This window comes from Saimiri boliviensis, chromosome 9 (genome assembly GCF_048565385.1).
Source record: "Saimiri boliviensis isolate mSaiBol1 chromosome 9, mSaiBol1.pri, whole genome shotgun sequence".
Taxonomy (NCBI): domain Eukaryota; kingdom Metazoa; phylum Chordata; class Mammalia; order Primates; family Cebidae; genus Saimiri; species Saimiri boliviensis.
In genome coordinates, this window is record NC_133457.1 from 100913936 (window position 1) to 100932625 (window position 18690).

General features: G+C 43.5%; 1 protein-coding gene across 2 annotated transcripts in view; it reads right to left on the minus strand.

Moving 5' to 3' along the window:
• DSN1 (DSN1 component of MIS12 kinetochore complex) overlaps positions 1–18690 on the minus strand; it is a 23200-nt gene continuing 4510 nt past the window's right edge. For both annotated transcript variants that reach the window (XM_074406494.1, XM_010342630.2), the window contains 8 exons: positions 15386–15459; positions 14316–14388; positions 11631–11718; positions 8413–8472; positions 7926–8000; positions 5886–6033; positions 4333–4420; positions 1–1584 (listed from right to left, as the gene is read on the minus strand). In XM_074406494.1, the coding sequence (XP_074262595.1) occupies positions 1481–1584; positions 4333–4420; positions 5886–6033; positions 7926–8000; positions 8413–8472; positions 11631–11718; positions 14316–14388; positions 15386–15459 (710 nt within the window). In that variant the 3' untranslated portion in view covers positions 1–1480. The remainder of the gene's footprint in view (positions 1585–4332; positions 4421–5885; positions 6034–7925; positions 8001–8412; positions 8473–11630; positions 11719–14315; positions 14389–15385; positions 15460–18690) is intronic.

The window sequence follows — 18690 nt, forward strand, 5'->3', positions numbered from 1 at the left end:
TAGACAAAGACAAGGGAAATCTTTTAATTATGTGAAATTTTACAATACAGTTTATAAACAAATAGAACAATGAATAATAGTACTTAGGCCTTTCTTGTCATGAATCCAGGATTTAGGTCAACTCAGTACTAAAAACTGAAGCACACTACATACAACAGGACATAGAGAATCAGTGGTATTCCTTCAAATTGGACATCTTGTGAAGTGATATAGGTATCCCAATGATGCAAATAATGCTCATAACTTTTTTCTTTTCTTTTTTTTTTTTTTTTTTTACCATTTTTAATTTTTTTTGAGATGGAGTCTCACTGTGTCACCCAGGCTGAAATGCAGTGGTGCAATTTCAGCTCACTGCAACCTCCACCTCCTGGGTTCAAGCAATTCTACTGCCTCAGCCTCCCGAGTAGCTGGGACTACAGGTATCCGCCACCATACCCAGCTAATTTTTGTACTTTTAGTAGAGATGGGGTTTCTCCATGTTGGTCAGTCTGGTTTCGAACTCCTGATCTCAGATGATCAGCCTGCCTTAGCTTCCCAAAGTGCTGGGATACAGGCGTGAGCAACCTCACCCAACAATTTTTTTTTTTAAGACAGGATCAATTAGCCTGGTGGTAGGTGCCTGTAATCCCAGCTACTCAGGAGGCTGAGGGAGGAGAATTGCTTGAACCCAGGAGGCGGAAGTTGCAGTGAGCCAAGATCGCGCCATTGCACTCCAGCCTAGGCAACAAAAGCAAAACTCCATCTCAAAAAATAAAGACAGGGTCTAACTCTGTCACTCAAGCTGCAGTGCAGTGGTGCAATCAGGGCTCACTGCAGCCTCAACCTCCTGGGCTCAAGCAATCCTCCACCTCAGCCTTTTGAGTAGCTGGCACTATAGGCACATGTCACCACACCCAGCTTTTTGTATTTTTGTAGAGACAGGGTTTCACCTTATTTCCCAGACTGGTCTTGAACTTCTAGGCTCAAGCAATCCACCCGCCTCAAGCAATCCACCCGCCTCAGCCTCCAAAAGTGCTAGGATTACAGACGTGAGCCATTGCACCCAGCCTCAAAACTCTTCTACCTAAAATCACCTTCAGAGCCATACTAGAAAATTAGTATCATTCCTTTACAACCAGAATCTAACTTGGCCACTAAAATGTTTCCTTAGACTTTGTCCTAAATGACTTAGATTTTTCAAAACCTGAAAAACATCTTTACAGGATAAGGATAAAAGAATGGGTCACTGGATCTGAAGATGATTTCAAAAAAGAAGGTTAAACTTTCAAGCATTTTGCACATTGCTGTGAAAAACATCTATACAATGTTCATTTGGATGCATACATTCCATCACTTTTTGAAAAAAGTCAAAGTGCTCTACAGTCAGTCCTGCCAGTTATCTTCAAAGGCAACAGAGCAGAAATCACATAGTCACCACGTTCTGGGGCACTTTTCCCATTCCTCTCCTGTCGGGCACCTTGTGGCAGAAAAGCTCATAAGGTCACTGACAAGATTCAGATCCATGTGTGGCAGGTGGGTTCTGTAGCTGAAGCTTGAGCAGTTTTCGAGCTGGTGAGGGATCTAATTGTTGCATGCTTCTCTTCCCTGCAGAGAAAAGAGGTCAAAAAATAAATTTCAACTGAATTAACATACCAATAATGTTGAAATTAACATTTCAACATTTATTGAAAACTTAATGTATGGACACTGTGCTAGACATGGAAGGGCATTACAAAGACAAATAAGAGTCTCCGGCCTCAAGGAGATGACAATCTGGTAAGAAAGTCAGGCACAGCTGGGCATGGTGGCTCATGCCTGTAATCCCAGCACTCTGGGAGGCCAAGGTCGGGGGATAGATCGCTTGAGTCCAGGAGTTTGAGACTATCCTGGGCAACACAGTAAGACTTTGTCTCAGGCCAGGCGCAGTGGCTCAAGCCTGTAATCCCAGCACTTTGGGAGGCTGAGGCGGGTGGATCACGAGGTCAAGAGATCGAGACCATCCTGGTCAACATGGTGAAACTCCGTCTCTATTAAAAATACAAAAAAAAAAGCCGGGCGCGGTGGCTCAAGCCTGTAATCCCAGCACTTTGGGAGGCCGAGGCGGGTGGATCACGAGGTCAAGAGATCGAGACCATCCTGGTCAACATGGTGAAACCCCGTCTCTACTAAAAACACAAAAAATTAGCTGGGCATGGTGGCTCGTGCCTGTAATCCCAGCTACTCAGGAGGCTGAGGCAGGAGAATTGCCTGAACCCAGGAGGCAGAGGTTGCGGTGAGCCGAGATCGCGCCATTGCACTCCAGCCTGGGTAACAAGAGCAAAACTCCGTCTCAAAAAAAAAAAAAAAATACAAAAAAAGTAGCTGGGCGTGGTGGTGCATGCCTGTAATCCCAGCTACTCAGGAGGCTGAGGCAGGAGAATTGCCTGAACCCAGGAGGTGGAGGTTGCGGTGAGCCGAGATCACGCCATTGCACTCCAGCCTGGGTAACAAGAGTGAAACTCCGTCTCAAAAAAAAAGACTTTGTCTCTACAAAAAGTTAAAAAATTAGCCTAGCATGGTCCTGGCATGATCCTCCAGCTACATGGGAGGCAAGAGGATCACCTGGGAGCCTAGAACATTGAGGCTGCAATAAGTCATGACTGCACCCCTGTACTCCAGCCTGGGTGACAGAGCAAAACCCCATCTCAAAAAAAAAAGGGTGGCTCATGTCTGTAATCCCTACACTCTGGAAGGCCAAACTTGGCGATCACTTGTAGACTGGAGTTCAAGACCAGCCTGACCAATGTGGTGAAACCCCATCTCTACTAAAAATACAAAAATTGCCAGGCATGGTGGCACATGCCTGTAATCCCAGCTACTTGGGAGGCTGAGGTGGGAAAATCTCTTGAACTCAGGAGGCAGAGGTTACAGTGAGCCAAGATCATGCCACCATACTCTAGCCTGGGTGACAGAGTGAGACTGTCTCAAAAAAAAGAAAGAAAGAAAAAAAGCCAGCCACCACTATAATCACAATACAGTGTGATCAATAAGATGGTCAAGTGTAGTGGCTCACACTTATAATCCCAGCACTCTAGGAGGCCAAGGCAGGAGGATCACTTGAGCCCAAGAGTTGAAGACCAACCTGGATAACACAGGGAAACCCCATCTCTACAAAAAAATTTAAAATGTAGCTGGGTGTGGTGGTGCACAATTATAGTCCCAGCTACTCTGGGAGCCCGAGGTCAAAGGATTGCTTGAGCCTACCAGGTTGAGGCTGCAGTGAGCTGTGCAGTCATTGCACCGCTGCACTCCAACCTGGATGACAGAGCGAGAGTGAGACTTTGCCTTAAAAAAGAAGAAAGAGGCCGGGTGCGGTGGCTCAAGCCTGTAATCCCAGCACTTTGGGAGGCCGAGGCAGGTAGATCACAAGGTCAAGAGATCGAGACCATCCTGGTCAACATGGTGAAACGCCGTCTCTACTAAAAATACAAAAAATTAGCTGGGCTTGGTGGCTTGTGCCTGTAATCCCAGCTACTCAGGAGGCTGAGGCAGGAGAATTGCCTGAACCCAGGAGGCGGAGGTTGCGGTGAGCCGAGATCGCTCCATTGCACTCCAGCCTGGGTAACAAGAGTGAAACTCCGTCTCAAAAAAAAAAAAGAAGAAAGAAAATTAAGATACGCATAGCAAATAATTTAGGGATGGGAGGAGACCAGGAAAAGCTATAGCGGAGTAATGTCAGTGTCAGTTAGTGGATTCTTTTTTTTTGTTTTGTTTTGTTTTTGAGATGGAGTTTCACTCTTTTTACCGAGGCTGGAGTGCAATGGTGTGATCTCGGCTCACCGCAACCTCCGCCTCCTGGGTTCAGGCAATTCTCCTGCCTCAGCCTCCTGAGTAGCTGGGATTACAGGCACGCGCAACCATGCCCAGCTAATGTTTTGTATTTTTAGTTGAGACGGCGTTTCACCATGTTGACCAGGATGGTCTCGATCTCTTGACCTCGTGATCCACCCACCTCGGCCTCCCAAAGTGCTGGGATTACAGGCTTGAGCCACCGCACCCGGCCAGTTAGTGGATTCTTGAGAAATAAAGAGGGAAAAAGCAACGGGTGGGTATCCTAAGTCTTGGATTTACAAAAGCAACACAATATTTCATGGGGATTTAATTCTCAGTTTACTGTGCTTCTGTAGAATTTCCATCTAGAAATTCCCTATCAACTCTGAGTACCCATAGCATACTACTTATTGTGGGGAGAAAAACAAATCACCATGCCTAGGTCTTACCCTCTTAGACCATGGGCTCTGAAGGGCAGTTTTTACCCCAAAGGCTATTAGATGGAAAAGAGCCCAAACTGGTCCCCTCAAGGGACAAGCTTACCAAGCTGTACTGACACCTTCTGGAAGCACTGGGTACTTTCATCCATAAAGGCCTGCAGCTCTTTCACTGATCCTTGCAGCTCATCCACCTGTAGAAAAAAGACAGCTGTGAGCTGGAAGGGTCCATGGCTTCTTGGATGTTCCTCAAACCCATGAAGCAAGCTCTTGCTCAGGAGCTTTGGGCTTGCTGTTCTTTCAGCCTGGAATGCTTATGCCAGATATTCTGTTTGTTCCTCCAAAGCCACTCTGCATTCTTTTCCAGGCTGCTCTATGCTCCATGAGGCTGACCCATGTCCCATGTAACCTCTACCAACAGAAGGCCTAAGTGTGAAGGAGCTGAATGAGTTATCTTGAGTTGGCTCTCTCAATTCAGCTAACTATGTGACTTTCTCCCATTAGGTGCTACAGTAACTGCTACTCCTTCCTCACTTTCAGGCCTACGGAAAGAAAGAACTCTGATGCCTATAAGCCCCAGGTTACTCCACTAAACCTTGGTTCTCCAATACCCATACCTTTCTATTTAGCCTTTTTGAAAATAAACTCTCCTTGAATTACCCTTTCGAATGCCCTCTGCTTGGTGTTAATACTTGGATTGACACAATACTGTTCCCCCAAATGTTCTCATGGCTCATTTCCTTCAAGTCTCTGTTAAAATGGTACCTCAGAGAGGCTTTCAATAACCTTACTATAGGCCAGGCGCGGTGGCTCATGCCTGTAATCCCAGCACTTTGGGAGGCTGAGGTGGGCAGATCACAAGGTCAGGAGTTCGAGACCAGCCTGGCCAACACGGTGAAACCCCATCTGTACTAAAAATACAAAAATTAGCCAGGCACGGTGGCTCAAGCCTGTAATCCCAGCACTTTGGGAGGCCGAGGCGGGTGGATCACGAGGTCAAGAGATCGAGACCATCCTGGTCAACATGGTGAAACCCCGTCTCTACTAAAAATACAAAAAATTAGCTGGGCATGGTGGCGCGTGCCTGTAATCCCAGCTACTCAGAAGGCTGAGGCAAGAGAATTGCCTGAACCCAGGAGGCGGAGGTTGCGGTGAGCCGAGATCGCACCATTGCACTCCAGCCTGGGTAACAAGAGCGAAACTCCACCTCAAAAAAAAAAAAAAAAAAAAAAAAAATTAGCTGGGTGTGGTGGTGGGGCCTGTAGTCCCAGCTACTTGGGAAGCTGAGGCGGGAGTATCACTTGAACCCAGGAGGCGGAGGTTGTAGTGAACTGAGATTGCACCACTGCACTTTTTTTTTTTTGAGTGACAGAGCAAGACTCCGCCTCAAAATAAATAAATAAATAAATAGCCTTGCTATATAAAATAGCAACCCACCAACCTCCCTGTACTGTCTATCCCTCTTACCCTACTTCATTAGCATTTACCACCATATATTCATTTATTATTTTTTAATTGTCTCTCCATGTTTTCCCAAGGTAAACTTGAATATACTTATTCAACTTACACTTAACATATATTCTCTAGGTCTTTTAATTTCCAAGGATTATAAGGTGGCAAAGCTGGATAACTCAACCAAATAAACATGAGCCCACTTACCACCAACTCCATACAATCAAAGACTTTGCTCTGGTTCTGTAATATTTTCTGGTAGTCAGGCTTTGTATTAAGAACTTCATTCTGAGAAGACCCAAGATATGTCATAGGTTCCACTTTGACCTCAGTAATTTTCGCCTCAGTTGATCCTCTAAAAACAAAACAAAAGAGCTTTCAAGCAATTTTGTAATCATTTTCTGAAAGAGATACCAAAGATTACCCTATAAAGCTTAATCAATATTTCTCCATTCTACCCTAGTTACAGGCTCTCTTCTTAACAAGAAGTTCTGAAACAATTATCTAGTATTTGTTTTTATAACTCCAGACTCCAGAAAATGCTGGAAATTTCCGGTCAGTTGAATCCACCTAATAGTAAGGTCCATATACCAGCAGGACTATACTTGGGAGAGAGTGAAGCCAAAGCTTGCTATCCTAAAGTCGGTGCCTACAATTGTTTACCAAAATATGTTGGCCTACCTGAATTATTTAAAATAAGCAAACAGGACTGAGAGCTCATGAAAACTGATGATGACCCTTTAATAACAACAATTTACTGAGTGCTAAGTAGGTATCAGATACTGCTGGGCACTTGCCATTTAACCTCATTTGACACTCAAAATAACTCAATAAGGAAGGTACTAATATCATCCCCATTTTCAAATGAGGAACCTCAGGCTCATTCAAGACTAAGTGACTTGCCCAAGGTCACAAACTAAGGAAAGTTAGAGTTTGAACAGACAAAGTCTGCTTCCAGAACCATTCCTCTTAACCTACAAACTTTGACACAAAGTTTTTATTCTAAACTGGCATCTTATCTATTATCTATCTTCATAAATAGAATATGTAAGAAGTGAATAAAGTAATTGATAACCATCATTACCTGGATTGGGGAAGTTTTTCCAAACCATGTTCCTCAAAGCCCCCCTCTACTGAGAGGCCACTTTTGCAATTAGGGTTTTGACTAACATTTTACAGTTGGGATTCTAGCTAAGATTCTATTTCGAAAAAAAGCTTAAAATCACTGGCTTAAATTAGTTCAACTAAATCAAAATCTAGCATTTTCTGGCCAGGTGCAGTGACTTACGCCTGTAATCTCAGCACTCTGGGAGGCCAAGATGGGCAGATCACTTGAGGCCAGTAGTTCATGACCAGCCTGGCCAACATAGCGAAACTCCGTCTCTACTAAAAATACAAAAATTAGCCAGGTATGGTGGAGCATGCCTGTAATCCCAGCTATTCAGGAGGCTGAGGCTGGAGAATTGCTTGAATCCAGGAGGTGGCGTTGCAATGAGCCGAGATTGCACCACTGCACTCCAGCCTGGGTGACAGATAAAACAAACAAACAAACAAAAAACAACTAGCCCAGCCTGGCCAACATGGTGAAATCCTATCTCTACTAAGAATACAAAAATTAGCCAGGTGTGGTGGCATCTGCTTGTAATCCTAGCTACTAAGGAGGCTGAGGCAGGAGAATTGCTTGAACCCAGGAAGTGGAGTTTTGTAGAGAGCTGAAATGGTGCAACAGAGTGAGACTCTGGCTCAAAAAAAAAAAAAAATCACCTAACATTTCCCCACTTTTCCTCTACCTTCAAGACTCAAAGAACCTCTCCTTCCTCACATCCTCCTCCATCACCCCCTTTCATGTCTTTCAATCTCCAAGAAGGCCCTAGCCAAGGATACCCCCCAAACCTGCAGCTTAAAGGCCATGTGCTCACTGAAGCCTCTTGATTACTGTTCTTGGCCCAGCCCCAGGCTGCCAGGTACAAGGTAGAGATGTGCTTGTCTCCCCCAGGATATGAAATGGTAGCTAAGGACACAGAACAGAATCAATTGTGTTCCTGTACTGAAAATAGTGACACCAACTCCTCTTCCTCTCACTCACCATTTATGGTCAGAGAGTGCTAATCCACACTACAGAATTTGATGAGCTTATTGGCCTGTGAGAAAGGATTCATCTTTCAATTTGTGCTAATAGAACTGAAATAAACAGTAATCAAACTCCATAGGTTTTTAAAGATAGTTTTTACAGTTCATAGAACCAACCTGGACAACATCTCTTCAGCCTCCTGCTGGTAGTGCTGCAAGAGCTTATCCCAAGTCTGACGTTCTAAAGAAAATCTATAGAATCAGGAAAAAGAAATTCAGTTATTTTTTATAATCTTATTCTGAATCACTTAGGGTAACAATAGGTATGTTATATGTATAATCTGGTTATAAAATATGAGTTGAAATGTCATTAAAGAATTAGAAAGCATGACCGATTCAGAGGATATTAATTTAATCATATCAAACTTGAAATCTTCAAGTCAAATTAATATTTGTATTTCCCTAGACTCCATTCTATGAAATTGATCAATAGTAGAGTCCATAAAATTCTAAATATGCAGCCTTCTAACTTCTAGTATTGGTGCACTAATGCTGACTCTCTAAGTACAATGCTTATTATTCATTTTTTCCAAGTTCAGTTAATTTCTCCAGATGGGAGAATGAATTTAGATTTTCTAACAAAGGTTCACTCGTTTTCACTTACTTTGTTATGTACTCCTTCATCTCAGCCACAGATGCTTCCAGAGAAATATCTGATGCTTTTCTGGAAAACAGAGAGGACTATGACACAAATCTTTCAAGAAGCATTTGCTTTAATATAATCGCCTACAAATATTTTTATTTATTTTTGAAATGGAGACTCGCTCTGTCACCTAGGCTGGAGTGCAGTGGTGCAGTCTTGGCTTACTGCAACTCCTGCCTCCTGGGTTCAAGCAATTCTCCTGCCTCAGCCTCCTGAGCAGCTGGGACTACAGGTGGCCGTCAGCAAGCCTTGCTAATTTTTTTTTTCTTTGCGAGATGGAGTCTTGCTCTGTTGCCCAGGCTGGAGTACAGTGGCGTGATTGCAGCTCACTGCAACCTCTGCCTCCCAGGTTCAAGCTATTCTCTTGACTCAGCCTCCCAAGTAATCTGGGATTACAGGCACATGCCACCATGCCCAGCTAATTTTTATATAGTTTTTAGTAGAGACGGGGTTTCACCAGGTTGACCAGGATGGTCTTGAACTCCCAACCTCATGATCCACCTGCCTCAGCCTCCCAAAATGTTAGGATTATAGGCGTCAGCCACCACAACTGGCACCAGCTAATTTTTGTGTTTTTAGTAAAGATAGAGTTTCACTATGTTGGCTAGGCTGATCTCAAACTCCTGACTTCATGATCTGCCCACCTCGGCCTCTCAAAGTGCTAGGATTACAGGCATGAGCCACCACACCTGGCCGTTTATTTATTTATTTTTAGTAGAGATAGAGTCTTGTCATGCTGCCCAGATCTCAAACTGCTGGGCTTAAGTGATCCTCCCACCTTGGCCTCCCAAAATGCTGGGATTACAGGTGGGAGCCACTATGCCTAGACTTCTTACATAATTTTAATATTTCAAAAAATACTTAATGTTGGACTCTATTTCACTTTTGCACTAGGTTAATAGCTTTCTAAGTGGTCTCTTTATATTCTATTTCTCTTATCAATTCCAATTCACATCATGGCCAGATTAACCTTTCTTTGCTTAAAAACTCTGTGACTCTTTTGCATATAGAAGAAAAGTCAAAACTCCTTAACCTGGCACTGAAGGCTCTCTGTGTTCTGGCACCACCTAGCTTACCAACTTTGATTCCTACTGTTACCCAATGGCTTAAGTGAGTTGGGTAATTAATTCTAATGGAAAAGAAGCAGGCACTGAAAATGCCAAAATATTGCATATGTACTTGGTATTCTACCTTGCAAAAACAAATTAGTTGGGCCACCACTCACGTTTTTTTTCTATCAAAACCTGAGACACAAAACCATTTCTACCTCTGGCTAAGAATCATTAGCCTATGCTAAAATATACTGCATTAAAAAGAAGCTGGGTGTGGTGGCTCATGCCTGTAATCCCAGAACTCTGGGAGGCCAAGGCAGGTGGATTGCCTAAGGACAGGAGTTCGAGAACCAGCCTAGACAATATGATGAAACCCTGTCTCTACTAAAAATTCAAAAATTAGCTGGGTGTGGTGGCAGGCATCTGTAATCCCAGCTACTCAGGGGGCTGAGGCAGGAGAACCACTTCAACTCGGGAGGCAGAGGTTGCAGTGAGTTGAGATTATACCATTGCATTCCAGCCTGGGTGACAAGAGCAAAACAGAACAAAAAAAAGAGATGCTACTTTAAGCTAAAATATTTTTCATTTCCTGACTAGCAATGTCAATCCTAAGGACCTCTGTGAAGCCAAAACTTAAAGTTTATGATGTAAACCCAAGTAAAGTGACTTGTTGCTGGGTGGAAATTAGGAGGTACAGGATGTTAGCCTCACCCCTGCAGAGGAAGTACCAGTTTTAGGGGTAGGAGTTTTAAATTTCTGCTAATATTCAAGAGCCATGTTCTTTGGCTGTTGGCAAGCTAGCAAAGATCTGAATTATGTTTCTCCCCTCATCGTTTCATAGCTGGTTCCTTCTCACCATTCAGATCTTACAGGTTTCAACTTCAAGGTCAAATCATTAGAGGTCTTCTCTGAACACTCTAGTTAAAATTGCCCACCCCCTCAAGTCACTATTATATTTACTGACCTAGATTATCACTATCTGAAATCATTACTTCCTATATATTTGTTTGATTGTGTCTTCTATTATAATGTATGACAAAAGAGACCTTGCTTATTTGTCATTATATCCTCAGCATCTACAAGAGCCTGGTACATAAGATGCTGAAACAACTGGGCACTGGGGCTCATGCCTGTAATGCTAGCACTTTGGGAGGCAGAGAGGCAGGAGGATCACTTGAGCCCAGGAGTTCTAAATGCCTGGGAAACAGGGAAACTCCACCTTTAAAATTAAAAATAGGCTAGCATGGTGGCTCATGTCTGTAATCCCAGCACTTTGGGAGGCAAAGGTGGGTGGATCACCTCAGGTCAGAAGTTCCAGACCAGCCTGGCCTATATGGTGAAACCTGTCTCTACAAAAATACAAAAAAATTAGCTGGGTGTGGTGGAAGGCACCTGTAATCCCAGCTACTCAGCTGTAATCCCAACTACAGGTGCCTGGAATCCCATCAATTTGGGAGGCTGAGGCAGTCGGATCACTTGAGGTCAGGAGTTCAAGACTAGCCTGGCCAATACGGTGAAACCCTGTCTCTACTAAAAAAAAAAAATACAAAAATTAGCTGGGTATGGTGTTGGGCATCTCTAATCCCAGCTGCTTGGGAGGCTGAGGCAGGAGAATTGCTTAGACGCAGGAGACGGAAGTTGCAGTGAGCCAAGATTGCGCCACTTCACTCAAGTCTGTGCAACAGAGCGAGACTCTATCTCAAAAAAAAAAAATAACAAAAAAATAAATAGGTTGAGTGTGGGACTCACATCTATAATCCCAGTGCTTTGGGAAGCCGAGTGGGGTGGATCACTTGAGGTCAAGAGTCAGGAGTCATTAGACCCAGCATAGTGAAACCCCATCTCTACTAAAAATACAAAAAAATTAGCCAGGCGTGGTGGCGTGCACCCATAGTCCAAGCTACCTGGGAGGCTGAAGTTGCAGTAGCTGAGATCGCGCCATTGCACTCCAGCCTGGGGGACAGAGCAAGACTCCATCTCAAAAAAATTAAAAAATTAAATAAATAAATAAATAAATAAATAAAAAGAGAAGATTCTGAATAAATGTTTGCTGATGAATGAACAACTATCATATAACAGAAGTCCTAATTCAGTCACAATTTAGAACAGAAGGGGAACTGCTCTTACCCATTTGAATCTTCAAAACATTTTTGTAGAGTTCCGTCAGTTTCCAGTCTGTCTGCAAAATGTTTCAATTCTTCAGAAAGAGAAGATGCTAGACAGAACGAATTTATGTGTCATAAAATAAAGATAATATATGTTTTCACAGTGAGATGCTGACAAAGATATAATCTACTTAAGGTAGTCTCACCTTTATGGTCTGCTGTTACATGTTGGTCCTCGAGCCCACCCAAAAGTGTGGAGTTAAGTATGTAGAAAAATTTTATCTTTTTTTTTTCTGGTAGGTATAGATAAAATGAAAGACAACTCATTTTTATTTATTTATTTAGAGAGACTCTCGCTCTGTCACCTAGGCTGGAGTGTAGTGATGTGATCTCAGCTCACTACAACCTCCACCACCTGGGCTCAAGCAATACCCCCACCTCAGCCTCCCTATTTGCTGGGAAGACAGTTGGCACGACCATGTCCAGCTAATTTTTGTATTTTTTGTAGAGATGGGGTTTCCCCATGTTGCCCAGGCTTGTTTCCAACTCCTGGGCTCAAGCAATTCGCCCGCCTCAGCCTCCCAAAGTCCTGGGATTATAGGCATAAGCCACTGTGCCCAGGTTTGATGACATTTATGATAAATGTTTCTATAAATGACCTGTGAAAAAGCAGTTTAAAGTATATCTGGGGCTGGGTGCGGTGGCTCACACCTATAATTCCAGCAATTTGGGAGGCCAAGTCAGGTGAATCACTTGAGGTCTAGCGTTCAAGACCAGCCTGGGCCAAAATGATGAAACCCTGTCTCTACTAAAAATAGGAAAACTAGTCAGGAATAGTGGTGCACTCCTGTAATCTCGGCTACTCGGGAGGCTGAGGCAGGAGAATCATTTGAACCTGGGAGGCAGAGGTTGCAGTGAGCTGAGATGGTGCCACTCACTGTACTTCAACCTGGGCAAGAGTGAGACTGCCTCAAAAAAAAAAAAGCAAAAACGGTCAGGCAATAGGCAAGAAGGTAATAAGAAACACTAAAGGCAAATAAAAAATTATGGGCATGGCCGGGCATAGTGGCATGCACTTGTAGTCCTGGCTAATTAGGAGGCTAAGGCAGGAGGACTGCTTGAGCCTAGAACAGCCTGAGCAACATAGTGAAACCCCATCTCTTTATTAAAAAAAGAAAACCAAAAAGGCAAGGCAGTGTCTCACTGCCATAATTCCAGAACTTTGGGAGGCTTAGGTAGGCGTTTCACTTGAGCCTAGGAGTTCAAGACCAGCCTGGGCAACATGACAAGACCCCATCTCTACAAAAACATTTTTTTTTAGAAAGTTAGCTGGATGTGGTGGCACATGCCTGTAGTTTCAGCTACTTGGGAGGCTGAGGAGGGAGAAATGCTTGAGCCCCAGAGATCAAGGCTGCAGTGACCTGTGATCATGCCACTGCACTCCAGCCTGTGCAACAGAGCAAGACCCTGTCTCAAAAAAAAAAAAAAATTATGGGCATATAAGGTTGAAAATAGGCTAGACTTGAAGGGTCCACTACTACATTCAAGTAAAGAATGCAGAGGGAAATGGCTATGTTAATTAGTTATCAAGATAATCCTAGCATATATACTTTAAGTTGATGGTAAAATTCTGAGATAAACAATTTTAACTGGCAAGTAAACCTAAGTTCATATATTTTCTAGATCTTTTAAGTGGGTAAACTTGAGTATTTCTGACCCTGGATAACTGTATATTTACACTATTAGCAGAATAGGTACTTCCTAGAAAGTTGAATCATTAGTAATTTATTTCACAGACAAATAGCTTATTTCCTCGTAATATAAAGAGTTCCTGCTGGGTGAAGTGGCTCACACCTGTAATCCCAGCACTTTGGGAGGGTGAGGCAGGTGGATCACGAAGTCAACGGATCAAGACCATCCCGGTCAACATGCTGAAACCCTTTTTCTACTAAAAATACAAAAATTAGCCAGGCATGGTGGCATGCACCTCTAGTCCCAGCTACTCGGGAGGCTGAGGCAGGAGAATTATTTCAACCTGGGAAGCAGAGGCTGCGGTGAGCTGAGATCCCACCACTGCACTCCAGCCTGGCGACAAAGCAAGACTGCATCTCAAAAAAAAAAAAAAAGATCCTAATTTTTAAAAATGACCAGGGGCCAGGCCTTGGTGTCTCACACCTGTAATCCCAGCACTTTAGGAGGTCGAGGTGGGTGAATCACCGGAGGTTAGGAGTTCGAGACCAGCCTGGCCAAAATGGTGAAACCTCGTCTCTACTAAAATGTACAAAAATTAGCTGGGCATGGTGGCGTGCACCTACAATCCCAGCTACTGGGGAGGCTGAGTCAGGAGAATCGCTTGAACCCAGGAGGTGGAGGCTGCAGTGAACTGACATCATGCCATAGCACTCCAGCCTGGGCAACAGGGTGAGACTGTCTCAAGTCAAAACAAAACAAAACACAAAAATTATCCAGGCATGGTGGTGTGCATCAGGAGGCTCAGGCAAGAGAATTGCTTGAACCCAGGAGGCAGACATTGCAGTGAGCTGAGATTACCCCACTGCACTCCAGCCTGGGCAACAGAGTAAAACTCTGTCTTAAAAAAAAAAGGTGGGGGAGCTAGTTTTATGAGGCAGCAGCTTCTCTAAACAGGGATGCTGTGAGTGAGGTTTTGACTACCATGTCAAAGGTCACTTTTCTGTTAGCAACTTACCTTTGGCTCTAAAACTTTCAAGGCTGAAGCCCTTAGTGTCTCTTAGGAAAGGTTCAAGTTTCTGAACAGAGAACTTAATAAAGAAAAGCATTTTTAGTACAATGACCAAAAATTTCCAGGCCAGTCCTAAATTTATGTAAATTTATTATGTTTAATAAATGTGAAACTAACTAAAATTGATTTAATTTTTACACCTAAGACTCTTCATATAAACGAATAAATAGATCAAGAAAAAAAACCTTTCACTGGCTGGGCATGGTGGCTCACGCCTGTAATCCCAGCACTTTGGGAGGCCAAGGTGGGTGGACCACGAGGTCAACAGATCAAGACCATCCTGGCTAACATGGTGAAACCCTGTCTCTACTAAAAACAAACAAAAAAATGAGCCAGGCATGGTGACGCATGCCTGTAATCCCAGCTACTCGGGAGGTTGAGGCAGGAGAATTGCCTGAACCTGGCAAGTGGAGGCTGCAGTGAGCCGAGATCGCACCACTGCACTCCAGCTTGGTGGTAGAGCAAAACTGCGTCTCAAAACAAAACAAAACAAAACAAAACAAAAACCCTTTGTTGCTTGGACTATACATTTCAACTTTTAGTTCAGGAAAAAAAAAAATATTTAATTCACAAAAATTACCTGCTTATCTAAACTGATGTAAGTACCTGTTAGCCACGTAATAAGTACATAAAAATATAACTTTAAAAAAAAAACATGTAACATGGGTAATATATTGATTTAGTACATAGTCAGAACTCAAATATCCATCATAACTTAGATTCTAACCTCTACCCATTTGAAACCCCTATAATTTGCTGCCATGGGCAAATGAGACTAGTGGGGAAATCCCTGTTAGCTACTTGGTTAGCAACACCAGCACTAATGGGGTTGGTACAGTGCCTAGTCCAGAGAGAAATCAGCTAATTGGTCTAAATCTGGCTTTCAAACTAATCCTACCCAGAGAGAAACATCTTTTAATCTTAATAGGTTAATTACACGGTATTGATATCTCTTTAAGATTGTCATAATAGCAGTTAATGCCCACAAAAACATTTCCCAGTTCTAAGAATCTCACCTGGAAACTGGAAAGCAGGAGAGAGCCAAGCCGTTTGCTTTCTGCTAAATCGACACTGATAGACCTGCTGAGCTCTAACATAAAACATTGCCACATTTAAGGAGCTGGACAGTTACACAGTTAGCAACTAACAAAACTGAAAAATTTCCTCCCTCTTAATAAATCAAACTTAAGGCAAGAACAGTCTTTTCTGGTTTAAGAGACAATTCTAATTTTTCCAGGATCACTAAGGAATGAAGTTTACCCATTTGTGCATCCAAACTTAAAAAAAAAAAAAAAAAAAAAAGTTATCTGGGCACAGTGGCTCCCACCTGAGGTCAAAAGTTAGAGACCAGCCTGGACAACATGGTGAAACCTTGTCTCTACTAAAAATGCAAAAATTAGCCAGGCATGGTTCTGGGCACCTGTAATCCCAGCTACTTGGGAGGCTTAGGCAGAAAAATCGCTTGAACCTAGGAGAAAGAGGCTGTGGTGAGCCAAGATCGTGCCACTGTACTTCAGCCTGGGTGACAGAGCGGGACTCTGTCACACACACAAAAAAAAGTTATAAGAATCTTTGTATTGTTCGGGTATGGTGGCTCATGCCTATAGTCCAGCACTCTGGAATCGAGGCAACAGATCACTTGAGACTGGGAGCTGGAGACCAGCCTGGCCAACGTGGTGAAACCCCATCACTACGAAAAATAGAAAAATTAGCTGGGTGTAGTGGCAGGCACCTGTAATCTCAGCTACTCCAGAGGCTGAGGCACAAGAATCGCAAGGGCCCAGGAGGCAGAGGCTGCAGTGAGCCAAGAGGTTACAGTAGCTGGACTACAGGCATTTTTAGTAGAGACAGAATTTCTCCATGTTGGCCAGGCTGGTCTTGAGCTCCTGGCCTCAAGTGATCTGCCTGCCTTCGCCTTCCAAAGTGCTCTGATTACAGGTGTGTGCCACCGTACCTGGCCACATTTGAGTATTTTTTGTAGGACAGACACTGCAATGTGTTTTAAACACTTTGTAATGTATACTATAAGATGAGTACTATTATAAAGGTCCATTTTACAAATGGGAAAACTGCAGCTCTGAGGGGAAATGACTTATTTGCGGCCAGAAATTGGTGGAGCCAGAATTCAAACCCGAGTCTGTCACCAATATCTGTGTTTTTCCCACTATTACCACAATGCCTCTCTATAATGACCTACTAACAGCATTAATAGCTAACATTTATTGAACACTTGCTATACAGAGTATTTTGTGAAATGCTATATACCTACTTCATTAACCTTAAGGCAAGTACCCTATGAATTCCATTCTGATGACAGATAATGACACAAGCACAAAGGCTTGTGTAGGTAACTTGCCCAAGGTCATACAGTGAGTTATTACACTGAATTAGGCGAGTATTTTACATAATTATGGGACTAAATCCCTAACCAACTGCAAGATGTAGATACTGTTTTTTTAAAGTTATGTCCACTTGAAAACAATTATTACATAGCAAAGGAAGTTTGCTTTGTGAATTATGAGAGCTACATTTCTTTTTGCCCTATCTAGCTTCAGCTGGTTGCGTTTTTAAAGTTCTCTTGTCTCTTGATTGTCACTACTGTTACCAAGAAAAACAGGATACTTTCTGCCTATAACCAAGGAAACCTGGCAGGTTGCCAGAAATAACCAGGCAATAACCAATCTTATTATACTGGTGTCTTTCTGTTTATTTATTCATTTTTTTGAGTTGGAGTCTTGCTCAGCCACTCGGGCTGGAGGGCAATGGAGTATTCTTAGCTCACTGCAACCTCTGCCTCTCAGGTTCAAGCAATTCTCCTGCCTCAGCCTCCTGAGTAGCTGGGATTACAGGCGCATGCCACCACATCCAGCTAATTTTTTTTTTTTTTTTTTGAGACGGAGTTTCGCTCTTGTTACCCAGGCTGGAGTGCAATGGCGCGATCTGGGCTCACTGCAACCTCCGCCTCCTGGGTTCAGGCAATTCTCCTGCCTCAGCCTCCTGAGTAGCTGGGATTACAGGCATGTGCCACCATGCCCAGCTAATTTTTTGTATTTTTAGTAGAGACGGGTTTTCACCATGTTGACCAGGACGGTCTGGATCTCTTGACCTCATGATCCACCCGCCTCGGCCTCCCAAAGTGCTGGGATTACAGGCTTGAGCCACCGCGCCCGGCCTGATTTTTATATTTTTAGTAGAGACAGGGTTTCACCATGTTGGCCAGGCTAGTCTTGAACTCCTGACCTCAGGTGATCCGCCTGCCTCAGCCTCCCAAAATACTGGGATTACAGGCGTGAGCCACTGTGCCTGGCCGGTATCTTTCTGTTTAAGTCTATATGCTGTGGAATAGAGCTAAAGGTAGGGCTAACTTCGGGGATGCACTAATGTTTTCTCAGCACATCTAGGGAATAAAGTACACAGGCTTTGTGGCAGCAATTTTCTGATGTGCTAAGTGGCTGTTTTTACCCAGATTTCTTTACTTGAAAATGAAATACCTTAAAACAAATCACAACAGTTTAAACATTTCAGGGCTTGTTATGTGCCAAGCACTGTGTTACGTAAGATAGGTATTATTTCACCCCCAGGTTGCTGATGAGGACCTTAAGGCAAAGAAGGTTAAGTAATTTACTCAAGATCACAGAGCTAGTATAGTCTTCCTGAAATATGGAAGCCTTAGGCCGGGCGCGGTGGCTCACGCCTGTAATCCCAGCACTTTGGGAGGCAGAGGCGGGTGGATCACGAGGTTAAGATATCGAGACCATCCTGGTCAACATGGTGAAACCCCATCTCTACTAAAAATACGAAAAATCAGCTGGGCATGGTGGCGCATGCCTGTAATCCCAGCTACTCAGGAAGCTGAGGCAGGAGAATTGCCTGAACCCAGGAGGCGGAGGTTGTGGTGAGCCGAGATCGTGCCATTGCATACTCCAGCCTGGGTAACAAGAGCGAAACTCCGTCTCAAAAAAAAAAAAAAAAAGAAAGAAATATGGAAGCCTCTCCATGTTATATTCTGTACTTAGATGCTTACTAAGATATAGTTACTATGTAAATTCACACAAAATAACACAAATCATTCTGTATAGCATCCCTAAAAACTAAGTTTTTCACTCCAGATACAAGCGCATGCACACACATGTGCGCGCACACACACAGAAAGGAAGTGGAGAGGGAGGAGAGAGGGGGTATGGAAAAAGAGACAAAAGTTTTTGTTTTTTTTTTTGAGACGGAGTTTCGCTCTTGTTACCCAGGCTGGAGTGCAATGGCACGATCTCGGCTCACCGCAACCTCCGCCTCCTGGGCTCAGGCAATTCTCCTGCCTCAGCCT